The 12,350-nt window shown below is 46.8% G+C and overlaps 1 protein-coding gene across 3 annotated transcripts in view; it reads left to right on the forward strand.

Annotated features, from left to right (window-relative positions):
* Nucleotides 1-12,350, forward strand: part of LOC119975763 (mediator of RNA polymerase II transcription subunit 12-like protein) — a 640,706-nt gene that overhangs the window by 573,130 nt on the left and 55,226 nt on the right. For all 3 annotated transcript variants that reach the window (XM_038815591.1, XM_038815593.1, XM_038815592.1), the window contains exons 36-38: nucleotides 1,387-1,548; nucleotides 5,071-5,433; nucleotides 8,027-8,186. In XM_038815591.1, coding sequence (XP_038671519.1) covers nucleotides 1,387-1,548; nucleotides 5,071-5,433; nucleotides 8,027-8,186 — 685 coding nt within the window. The remainder of the gene's footprint in view (nucleotides 1-1,386; nucleotides 1,549-5,070; nucleotides 5,434-8,026; nucleotides 8,187-12,350) is intronic.

Raw genomic sequence — 12,350 nt, forward strand, 5'->3', positions numbered from 1 at the left:
GGTTGTGGGGGTAAAACCCACGCAGACATGAGGACAATGTACAAACTCCACATGGACAGTGACCCAGGGGCGGGATTCGAACCCGGGTCCCCAGCGCCTCAATCCCAGTGCTAACCACTGTGCCACATGCCGCCAGGAAAGTATGTTCATAATGCGGCTAAAACAGATTGACAAATTCTTCCAACTCATGCCAAATGCAGGCAGTGAGAGTGGGAGAGATTTCTAGTCAGCCATGTGATGGAAAGAATGTTGGAGGCTCTACCATCCCTGTCCATAGCTCCAGATTATAACATGCTTGTAAAAGTGAATGTCGCTGTAGCAACTTGGAACTCCATGTGACCCACCACCTCACAGAAACCGTTCTGACCAAAACTCAATTATTTCCCGAACTTCATTTTGAGTGCGTCAATCAGATAATGAACTATGCTGTTTTATGTTAGTAGATGATCTTATTTGTGGTTTCAGACTGATCAAACCCCCGGATGTTGACCTTCAGCCCCATGTAAAACTTTCTTTCTCACTGCCGCCCTTTGTTTTCCAGCCAACCTGCATTCGATGTTCGCTTTCATCTGACTACCCATCCCAACCCAAAAGCGGAACCTACCGCCTAGCGTGACTGTACTGTGTGCTGAATTCAGATGTGTGGAGCCCTTATAGCAGCAAAGAATGTTTAAACTTTCCATCTTCTTTTCAGCTCACGGGTTTAAGGCGCCATGTTTGAATTTTGATTTCTATCTCACCAGTCCCTCTGTCCTGTAAGTTTAATGTTTTACGGGCTCAGTCTACTTCAAAGGTTACGTTACACGAAAGTCTCCTTGTGGTGGCAAGCTAGATATCCTGATATCAGCTCAACCCTATCTGAGAGCGAGCTTCTGCCATTAGTAAGATGCAGATCATATGTTTGCCTCCATATACACACTCATTCCATAACCTTGAACCGGACATGATCTGAACTGCAGGTTAAGGATGTTTGTTTTTAAATGTACTCCGTTCTCAGTTACAACAAAGCCAATGTGCAGAGTGGACAGGGGAAGCCCTGAATCCATCTCCTTGTTTGCTCCAAAAAAAACCCAATTCAAATTCAAACAAATCCAAGACATGGTTCCCACAAAGGAGACTTACTTAGATCCAAGCTGACACGGACCAGCATTATACACCTGATCTCGGGCTGGAGCTGATACGTGGTCTTAGCCAAAAGGCTAAAGGTCGTTCTAAAAAAAAATTCTCAAGTCTTTGTGGAGAATAACAGCACTTTGAGGGGACTGCTGGTCAGCCCGTCCCCTCCCCATCTCAGTTAAAGTTATGTGAAAGACCTTCCCCAATCGTTCCCAGAGTGACACATTACGGCACCTAATACGATTTTGTTTATTCTTCTTTTTCTGTCAGAAAGAACTTGGTGATAAACATTCAGAAAGCATCGACAAAGTGCGTCAGCTGCTGCCGTTACCAAAGCAAACCTGCGACGTCATTACTTGTGAGCCAATGGGATCTTTGATTGACACAAAAGGCAACAAAATTGCAGGATTTGATTCGATAGACAAAAAGCAGGCAGGTATTGTGTGGTAAGAGCTGAGCACTGAGCTTGACCCAACATAATGCTGCTCTTTCTCACCTTTTTTGAAACCGTGGTTCTCAAACCTTTTCAAACGGAGTAGTAATTGCAGACCCTCTAAATTATAATATTGTATAATACCTATGAAATGAAGTGCTGCATTAAAATAACATTTAAGAGTTCATTTTAAGGGAAACAGGTATTTACCTTGAGATATCAGTGAGATGTGCCTGCCCCTAACAGAGACTACCTATGGTGTATGAACAGAGAGAGCTGGAACATCGGAAAAGCATGAAGAAAGCGGTGGGGGATCAGGAGCCATTGGGAAGTCCTCTAGCAAGAGAGCAGAGGCATGTAGATAGTAGGAGCCCAGAGAGAGAGCAGGAGACCTGGGAGAGAAGAAGCAGCATTCTTGACCATAGTCCCCTGTGAGCTGGACCTACGTTGTGGACCCTTGGAAGGTCTTTGCCGTGCCCCCAGGAATTGCTGGATTCCAGTTTGAGAACTACTGTATTAAAGAATGCTACTGATACAATGGCATCTCCACTCTGAAACCTCTCTTCTCGTGCCACAATTTTTCAAAGCTCAGTCGATTTTTTTCCCCAGTGTCCTGACCAGCTCTTAGCCCTCAATGAATGTGCCTAAAACAGATTTTCTGGTCATTATCACATTCTTGTTTGTGGGATCTCGTGTGCCCAAATTTCCTGCCACATCTTCCACATTACAACCGTGGCTACACATCAAAAAGTACGTGATTGGCTGAAAATCATTGGGATGGTCTGACCTTGGGAAAGGTACTATATAAATGAAAACGTAAATGCTGGAAATACTCGGCAGGTCAGGCAGGATCTGCGGAGTGAGAAACGGAGTCAATGTTTCACGTCAATAGCCTTCCTTTCCTATCTTGGTATCTTGGCCACAATGACATTGATATTGGTCTAACACTATGGGTGGGAATACCTCCCCATGGCGGCGTGCTTTGTGGCAACCGAGTCGGCCTGCCATTGGTCGGTGGTGGGATCTTCCAGACCCGCCGCTGTTTACGGGATTCTCCCGTTGTTCGCACTCTCTGCCACCAGGGACTCCACAGTGGGGGGGGGGGGTGGGGGGGGGGGGGGGGGGGGATCGCCGTCGGCAGGACCAGGTCAGCCGGACAATCCTACCCTTCAGGTGGAATTCCTAACTCCATTATTTAATTTGTTTATTTTAAATTGGATTCATGTCTACATCAAAGGGGCAGTCACAGGAAGGCCTACCCTGCCGCAGGTAGGACACTTCAAACCTGCCCACCTGAAAACTGGCACTGCCCGCAAACCGGACATGTTGAGAGTTGAGACCTTCACTGTTTGAGCCTTTGTGTGCTAGTTTTTGTCTGCTTGAAAAATGCTCGTGCAGAAGAAGCTAATAATCAATTAATTTGAGTCAATCAAGTTGAGTAACCGGGCGTGTTTTGTAACGTGGTGCAGGTTGGGCCCATTCTGGATTGGTTCCAGCTGGGAGCACGAGGATCCTACCATTGCTTGCCCCCTCTGATTCTGATTGGCAACAAGCACACCCTCAAAAATGTAAAATATCAGACACAAGCTGTGAACTGGAGACGGGGATTGCATGAGAACTGGATGAAAGCCTTGATGTATTGAACTCTGTGAGTGAGCCTGGTGCGTGTTAACAAAACACGTTACTTTGAACCGCACGCCTGGTCGGTTATGCAGAATCTGGGAAAATCCCAAAATCTCGCACATTCTCAGCCCTGGTGGTGCCAAATTTACAGCACTGGACATGTATCACCGAAAAGAACTTCTGAGCTTGCCTCTCTGGCAACATGGGCAGGAAGAAACTGTGGGTAAGGACATAGTCACAATAAAATAAAGACCAGCTGTACAACTTAACGTCTACACATTGCAAGGCGAAATACTCTACCTAAGAGTCTTTAAAATTGATTTTCCTGTCTATTGACTCTACTTTTCTTCTTTCTTCATATTCTGAGGATTGATCGAGTGAGAGAATTGGTTTATTGAAACTCACCATGGTGACAGGTGCTGAATTGTGATGATACAAATAAAAGAAGCAATCGTAGTTCGCGACAAGTTATTGACAATGGTTAAACCAAAATTAAAGGATAAAATAATGAAAGGATTGCACAATTCTGGACATTTCAGTATGCAAATAATTACAATGGGTTGCAATATGCATATCTCCTTGTTATTGAGTTAAAATTAATGGTCTGCTGCATTCTGCATTTCGTATTAGTTCCTTGCCCAGCAGCACAGTTAGCTAGAGGTCGGGCGTCCTCCAGTACCTGACCCATGTTTGAGCCTTGATAGTGAGTATTGTGGGGAAATTCACTGTGGGAGAGTATTACCATCATCCTTCCCTGAAGATCCACACTTGCAGTCCGAGCACAGCACTTAGGAATTTCAGTTTACAAATAATAAAAACGATATATCTACTGGACTCTGCATTTTGGGAAGGTGGTGGTGTTGTGAGATTGTCACTGGGCGAGTAATCCTGAGGCCCTGGCTAATGCTCCGGTGACACGGGTTCAAATCCCACCATGGCAGCTGGTGGAATTTAAATTAAATTAATAAAATCTGGAATCAAAAAGCTAGTCTCCGTAATGGTGACCATGAAACGATTGTCCCAAAAGCCCATTTGGTCCCTTTCAGGGGAAAGAAATCCGCCATCCTCACCAGGTCTGGCCTACATGTGACTCCAGACTCCCCCCCCTCCCCCCCCCCCGGCAATGTGCTTGACTCTTAACTGCTCTCTGAAACAGCCTAGCAAGCCAATCAATTCATGGGCAATGAGGGATGGGCAATAAACGCTGACCCAGCCAGCGACGACCACACCTGCGAGGGAACAAATAAAAGTTTCCTGGCACACAAGAGTTCAGTTGATCACATCTCAAAGTGCTTTCCATTTACCTCAAGTTCCTAGTTTGGCTGACCTCTTTTCACTTTTCAGTCCAGGAACGCACAGGCTAATTGTAGAATCTGTGCTGACGTCTGCGAACGTATCAATCACAAGGATTGAACCACAGATTTTCCTGTATGGGTCAATGTGTGAACCTGCTAAGGTATTAAAAGTAAATGGCTTCACCATTGATGCAAAACTCTGGATTCGTGTCTCTCCGTGACGGCACAAGGAAGGGGCTGGTTTGGCACACTGGGCTAAATAGCTGGCTTGTAATGCAGAACAATGCCAGCAGCGCGGGTTCAATTCCTGCACCGACCTCCCTAAACAGGCGCCGGAATGTGGCGACTAGGGTCTTTTCACAGTAACTTCATTGAAGCCTACTTGTGACAATAAGCAATTATTATTATAGGAAGAACTTTGTATATAAGGACGTTTCAGGTTGTAGAATAGATGTCCACATATTGGTAACAGTAATTCCAAATCTACATCCCACCATTTCAGAGCATGTTTTCACTGTGTCTATATAAGTATTGTCCAGTTGCCTTTTAACTGATATTGCTTCATGTCGTAATCTAAATGGCAACCCGTGCTCTGTGTTCCAGGGTCTCCAGGTATCTACAAAACAGAAGGTCAACCCTTGGGATTTATTTGAGGGGCACAAGAATCCAGCTCCCCTTTCCTGGGCCTGGTTTGGTACAGTGCGTGTGGATCGGAAGGTCATCAAGTATGAAGATCAACATCATCTTCTCTTGTATCACACGCATCCCAAACCAAAGCCAAGAAGCTACTACCTGGAGCCTTTACCACTCCCTCCAGAAGATGAAGAGGAGCCCCCCACACCCGTCTCTCTGGATTCTGAGAAGAAGCCGATTGAAATTGCTGATCAGAACAAGAGCACTCAGGAAGAGGAGAAAAAAACCAAGAGCAGAAAAAGGAAGCCAAAATCTTCAGCGTCAAGAACAGAAGTAAGGATGGGTTTGTAAATCCATACCCATTCCTTTCGGTCTGCGCATATGGTGCTTTAAGATAAATCTCAGCATCCCCTTAATCATGCAGATTTTTGTTTGGTAAGGGTAATTGAGGGCTGTGGAGCCAAGGTGGGTAGATGGAGTTGAGATACAAATGCCATTGATCTAACGTCATGGCGGATTGTGCTCAAGTGTTTGAATGGCCTTCTACTATTCCAATGTTCCTTATTCATTAGCGGCATGTTAGCACAGTTGCTTCACAGCTCCAGGGTCGCAGGTTCGATTCCCGGCTTGGGTCACTGTCTGTGTGGAGCCTGCGCGTTCTCCCCGTGTCTGCGTGGGTTTCCTGCAGGTGCTCCGGTTTCCTCCCACAGCCCAAAGATGGGCAGGTTAGGTGGATTGACCATGTTAAATTGCCCTTCGTGTCCAAAAAAGGTTATGGGGATAGGGTGGAGGTGTGGGCTTAATTAGGGTGCCCTTTCCAAGGGCCAGTGCAGACTCAATGGACTGAATGGCCGCCTGCAGTGTAAATTCTATGATTCCATTTTGAAAGTTTTATTTGACCCAGAATCTGCAGTCCTTTAGAGGCGAGAATTCCAATTTTCTACTCTTCTTCTGTGTGGGAAAACTGCCTTTTTTCCGAATGTCACTCCAGATTGGACCAACTCTAGTTTTTCGATCATCCTCTCTCTCCTGCTTTGAACTCCTCCATCAGGGGGATAAAGCTTCTCTGTGTCTGCCCATTGTAAATACCTCAGTAAAATCACCACCGGTTTTCCAAATTCAAGGGAATAAAAGCCACGCTTATGCAACCTGTTTTCATAACTTGAGCCGTGAAACCTCAGTACTGTTGGAGTGTATATGTACATAGAACATAGAACAGTGCAGCACAGAACAGGCCCTTCGGCCCTCGATGTTGTGCCGAGGAATGATCACCCCACTCAAACCCACGTATCCACTGTATACCCGTAATCCAACAACCCCCACCTTACTTTTTCGGACACTACGGGCAATTCAGCATGGCCAATCCACCTAACCCGCCAACCCACCAACCACCAACCCAATATGTGTTGCAGCTTCTCCAAGACGAGTACATCCTTTCTAAGGTGCAGTCCCCAAATATGTAATTCCAGATAGGATCTGTCCAAGGCTCTGTCCAAATATCTCATAAGAAATAGGAGCAGGAGTTGGCCATCTGGGCCCACGGACCTGCTCCGCCATTCAATAAGATCATGGCTGATCTTTTTGTAGACTCAGCTCCATTTACCTGCCCGCTCACTATAACCCTGAATTCCTTTACTGTTCAAACAATCGATCTATCTTTGCCTTAAAAACATCCAACACGGTAGCCTCAACTGGATCACTGGCCAGGGAATTCCACAGATTCACAACCCATTGGGTGAAGAAGTTCTTCCTCAACTCAGTCCTAAATCTGCTCCCCCTTATTCTGAGGCTAGGCTTCTTAGTTCTAGTTGCACCCTCCAGTGAAAACAACCTTCCTTCTATCTTAACTAAACCTTCATAATTTTACATGTTTCTATCCGATCCTCCCTCATTTTCTGAAATTCCAATGAGTATAGTCCCAGTCTCCTTAGTCTCTCCTCATAAGCCAATCCTCTCAACTCCGGAATTAACCTAGTGAATCTCTTCTGCACCACTTCCAGTGCATCCCTTCTCAGTACACAGTACTGTACACAGTAGTCCACGTGTGGCTTCTCCCCTTTTGTATTCTAGCCCCCTTGAGGTAAAGGCCAACATTCCATTGAAATATTTATTTTGTACCTGTGGGCTAGTGATTCATGTACCTGGGCACCCAAATTCCTTTGCTCCTCCACATTTTGTAGTCTCCTACCGTTAAGAAAATATTCAATTTGTTTTCTGTCTCAATTCCAGTGTGCGTGACTTCATACTTTCCCAAATTTGAGTTTTTATCAGCTACTATTTTTCCCACTCACTACCCTTTGGACCTGTCTGTTCCCATTTACCTAATCTACCTAATCCTCCCATCTCTCTGTGCCTCCTAACTTAGTGCCATCAACAAACGACAACAACTCTCTATTCCTTCATCCAACATTGCGTTTTCTGTTTGGTCTTCTACAGGTGAGGTGGTGGCATAGTGGTATTGTCACTGGATCAGTAAACCAGAAACCTAGGATAATGATCTGGGGACCCAGGTTCAAATCCCGTCACTGCAGATGATGATATTTGAATTCAATATAAATCTGGAATTAAAAGTCTAATGATGACCATGAAACCATTGCCATTGAACACATCTGGTTCACTAATGTCCTTTAGGGAACGACATTTGCTGTTCTTGCCTGGTTTGGCCAATATGTGACTCCAGACCCACCACAATGTGACTCTTAACTGCCCCTCAATGGCAATTAGGGATGGGCAATAAATCATGAACGAATAAAAAAAAATGATGTGCTCACTGCAGATCGCTTACATTTTTATGTTTTATGTTTTATCAGAACAGGAATTTGCTGTGTATTGTAAATCCATGACCACCCATTTTATCGTGCATCATCAGGCAGGTCTGTGATCTTGTGGTCAGCATTATTAACTCGAGAATCTCTGTTTATTACAGGACTATCAACAAAACAGTGCTTACAGAGTGCCTCCAAATTACACGCCCATGTCTTCACAGATGATGCCCCATCCCCAGGCCTCACCCTCGTGGGGCTACAGTCTCATGGGCCAGCCACAGCAGACAGGATTCTATTTTCAAAACCAGCCACTTCCGCCAGGTAAATGCAGAGGCACGGACTTTAATGTATCTAAGTCACTTCATCCACCCCAACAATCCTCCAGTATCTCCGCGCTCCTCCAATTCTGGCATCTTGCGTATCCATGACTTTAATTGCCTCACCATTGGCAGTCATGCTTGCGGCCGCGTGGGCTTTGCACGCTGGGATCCTTCCCTCAACCTTTCTACCTTTCCCTTTTCCTTTACGATGCACCTTAAAACTTACAGCTTTGACCAGACGTTTGGTCACCTGCCCGGATAGCTCATTCTGTGGCTCGGTGCCAGGAATGTTTTTGTTGGTGATGCTGATGTTAAGCAGCTTGCGATGGTTTGCAATGTGCAGGGCACCTCTATAAGTGTGAGTTGTGGTTGTTGATGACAGATTGAAATAGTTTCTCTCAGGCTGTTTCTGATGTAACGGTCCTGCTGGTCATAAACAAAACCAACTGTTGCAAATGCAATGGCTATGTGAAATCCCAGTGTTGTAAACGTGCCCCGTTGGTCATTCATACAAAGAAAATAAAGTTTACATTCATGGAGTCACAGGACATTCCAGACTTCTTCACAGCTAGTGAAGAACTTTTGAGGTATGGGCACTGGGGTAATGTAGGAAACGAGGCAGCCAATTTATACACAGCAAGCTCCCACAAATAACATGAGAAGGACCGGATAATCTGTCTTCCTCCCTGTTTTTCAATGTCTCACACTCTTGGTGGGGGGGAGGGGGGGGGGGGGTTCTGCCCACTCTCCTCAGCGGGATCTTCTAGCCCACCCCCCGCACAGGTTTCCCAACGGCTGAGGGGGGCGGTCAGTTCAATGGAAAATCCCATTGACAGCCGTAGGATCAGAAGAACCCTGCACTGGCCAATAGCAGACCACCGAGAAACACACCGCAGGGGTGGGTAAAATGCCCCCCTCTGTCTCTCTCAGTCTCTGACAGGAATCGTCTCAAAAATGCACAGTGTTTGCTCAGACGAGAAGACCAGTACCAAACACTCAGACTGCCCAGCCGGCTTTTCTCGGTGTTTTGGACAGCGCTCTGTGGTTTCAAAGGGAAGCGAGATTCACTCAATCAGCTGGAGGGGCGGGGCTTAAGAAAGCCGGTGCCACTGAGAATCTCAAGATCGGGGCACCGTCTTAAAATGGAACAACGATCTTCAATTTAAATAAAAGGCACCCCACCCCCTCATGGACACTAAACCTCCCCACGGTCATGGGAAACCCCCGTTTGGACAATATACCCACACGTGCAGAACGCCAAACCCCCACCTCCCCCCCCACGTGCAGAAGGGCCACCCCCCACTCTACATGGATAAGGGGAACTCCCGTAATGAAACTTCCCAGAGGGATTCCTGGCAGTATCCTCCGATGGTGCCTTCATGTCTTTCCCTCTCACTTGCTCCCTGTCACTCACTCTCTGTCTGTCTCTCTCTCTCCCTCTTCCTCGCTCCCTGTCTCTCTCTCACGCCCTGTCTCTTCTTTCGCTCCCTGTCTGTCTGTCTCTCTCTCTCGTGCCCTGTCTCTGTCTCACGCCCTGTCTCTCTCTCATGCCCTGTCTCTTCTTTCGCTCCCTGTCTGTCTGTCTCTCTCCCTCGCTCCCTGTCTCTCTCTCACGCCCTGTCTCTTCTTTCGCTCCCTGTCTGTCTGTCTCTCTCTCTCGTGCCCTGTCTCTTCTTTCGCTCCCTGTCTGTCTGTCTGTCTCTCTCCCTCGCTCCCTGTCTCTCTCTCACACCCTGTCTCTTCTTTTGTTCCCTGTCTGTCTGTCTCTCTCTCTCTCGCTCCCTGTCTCTCTTTCACGCCCTGTCTCCTCTCTCGCTTCATGTCTGTCTCTTGCTCCCTGTCTGTCTCTCTCACTCTCTCTCTGTCTCTCTCCCTGTCTCTACTTCCCTGCATATTCCTGGTCTTGACTCTCCTATAGTTTGAGAATCCGGAATTGAATTCCTTAATTTTCCCAAAATAGATGTCAGGGTAACTGGCCTAAAGTTTGTTGCTTTCTGCTGTCAGGAAACCGAGGTAGTTTTAAATAATCTGTATTTGTGACCATTAGAAATAAGGGGCAGGATTTTCCCGTACCTGGCGGGACGGAGTGGTGTAAACCACTCTGGCGTCGGCCCACCCCAAAAGTGCGGAATCCTCCGCACCTTCAGGGGCTAGGCCGGCGCCGGAGTGATTTACGCACCGCCGGCTGGCATGGAAGGCTTTTGGCGCCACGCCAGCCGGGTCCGAAGGGACTCCGCTGGCTGGCACGGGTCTGAGCATGCGCGGGAGCGTCAGTGGCTGCTGACGTCATCATGCGCAGGGGGGGGTTCACCTACCCGTCGGCCATCGCGGAGGCTGACACCGCCGACGCGTAGGAAAAGAGTGCCCCCCCCCCACGGTACAGGCCCGCCCACGGATCAGAGTGCCCTGATCGCAGGCCAGGCCATCGTGGAGGCACCCCCCCCCGGGGCCCCCTCAGGACCCCGGAGCCCGCCCGCACCACCAGGTCCTGCCGGTAAGGGACCTAGTCTAATCTACGTCGGTGGGACTGGCAGAGAACCAGCGGGACTTCGGAGAATCGTCAGGGGGTGGGGGAGCTGCGAACGTCCACCAACCGGCGCAGCGCGATTCCCGCCCCCGCCAAATCTCCGGTGCCGGAGAATTCAGCGACTGCCGGGGGCGGGATTCACGCCGCACCCCGACGATTCTCCGACCAGGCGGGGGGGTCGGAGAATCCCGCACAAGATATAGTTTTAAGTAAGTTTAATCTTTCTGTATTTGAAAGAGTTAATGATAATAAGCCATTAAGGGTTTACAACATGGACTCAAATAGGGTTTACAGAAAAACTAGACTGTTGCTTGGCAACCAGGGGCTATCCTGGGCCAGAAAGAACTTTTGAGTTAGTTATAAGCTAGTGCCAGACACAGGACACAAGGACAAGGGAACTGCAGAGAGCAGATTTCCCTATAGAACAAAGTTAAAGTAAAAAGCAGAGAAAGGGCTCTGAAATAAAGAGAAAATTATCGGAACAATATTTAAAGTTGGCAAGGTGAGAAGCTAGAAATCTGTATTGATCAAACGTTTGGTGATATCTTAATACAGCCTGTGAAGCAGTGGTGTACTGTTGGAATGGCTGGGTACCTGGAAGATTGCATGGAAGCTTGAATGCATGTGGTAATCCAGGGCAGAGGAGTACCAAAAGGAGAGGTTGAACTCCTGGAGTTGGATTCTTGGTGAAGCTGTCCAAGAGAAAGCCTTCTGTGGGAGAAAGTCTGTGGGAGAAGATTCCAAAGTGTGTTCCTCATGTGAGTTCCAGCGAGACTAGTTGGCATTGGATGCATTGGCTGCAACCTTCCAAGATTCCCTAGATTCTGGAAAGGTCTCAGCGATTTGGAAAACAGAAGTTGCATTGGCTTGGTTTCAGAGTGTGGTGTGTCTGACCACAGTTTGCTTATCAGTTTACATGAACTGTGTACTTATGAAAACATTGGTTTTAAAGGCAGATTTTTAAACTTATGTTATCCTTACAATACCGTACCTATCTGGAGTGAAGTAGTAGTGTATTATAGTTAGTCTTTTCTTGTTTAATAAATATTTTGTTCTTTTGTTAAAAGTTAATCAGCAGTCCTGTGACTCATTATCCACATCTCTAAACAAAAAAAAAGTTAGGATTTTTAGCCAGGTTCCATCCTGGGATCTGACGTGTCCAGTGTAACATCAACTGGGATTGTAACACTATCCCCCTCCTTTCTCGAATAGAGGTGTTGCATTTACAGTTTCCCAAATTGCTGAGACCTTTCCAGAATCTAGGGAATCTTGGAAGATTGCAACCACTATCATCCACTATCACCATGGCCACAAGAGTGCAGACTTTCAAGACTATCAGACCTTTATTCCCATTAGTTTGCCTGGTACTTTTTCTGCAGTTCTAAGTTCCTCCCTCCCTTAACTTCATTGCAGTGTTAATGTGAGCCTACTTGTGACACTAATAAAGATTAATATTATAAAGATTGTTTATTGTGTGCTTTACTGTCTTCCATTATGGAGGCAGGTACAAAATATTTGTTCAAAGTTTCTTCCATTTCCTTGTTCCCTGTTATTAATTCTGAATATCATCCTTTAAGTGATCAAGCTTTAGCCACTAACTTTTTAGACGCTCTCACTGTCCTGGGGTGCTTGTAGCAG

The sequence above is a fragment of the Scyliorhinus canicula genome, chromosome 13 (genome assembly GCF_902713615.1).
Source record: "Scyliorhinus canicula chromosome 13, sScyCan1.1, whole genome shotgun sequence".
Lineage (NCBI taxonomy): Eukaryota > Metazoa > Chordata > Chondrichthyes > Carcharhiniformes > Scyliorhinidae > Scyliorhinus > Scyliorhinus canicula.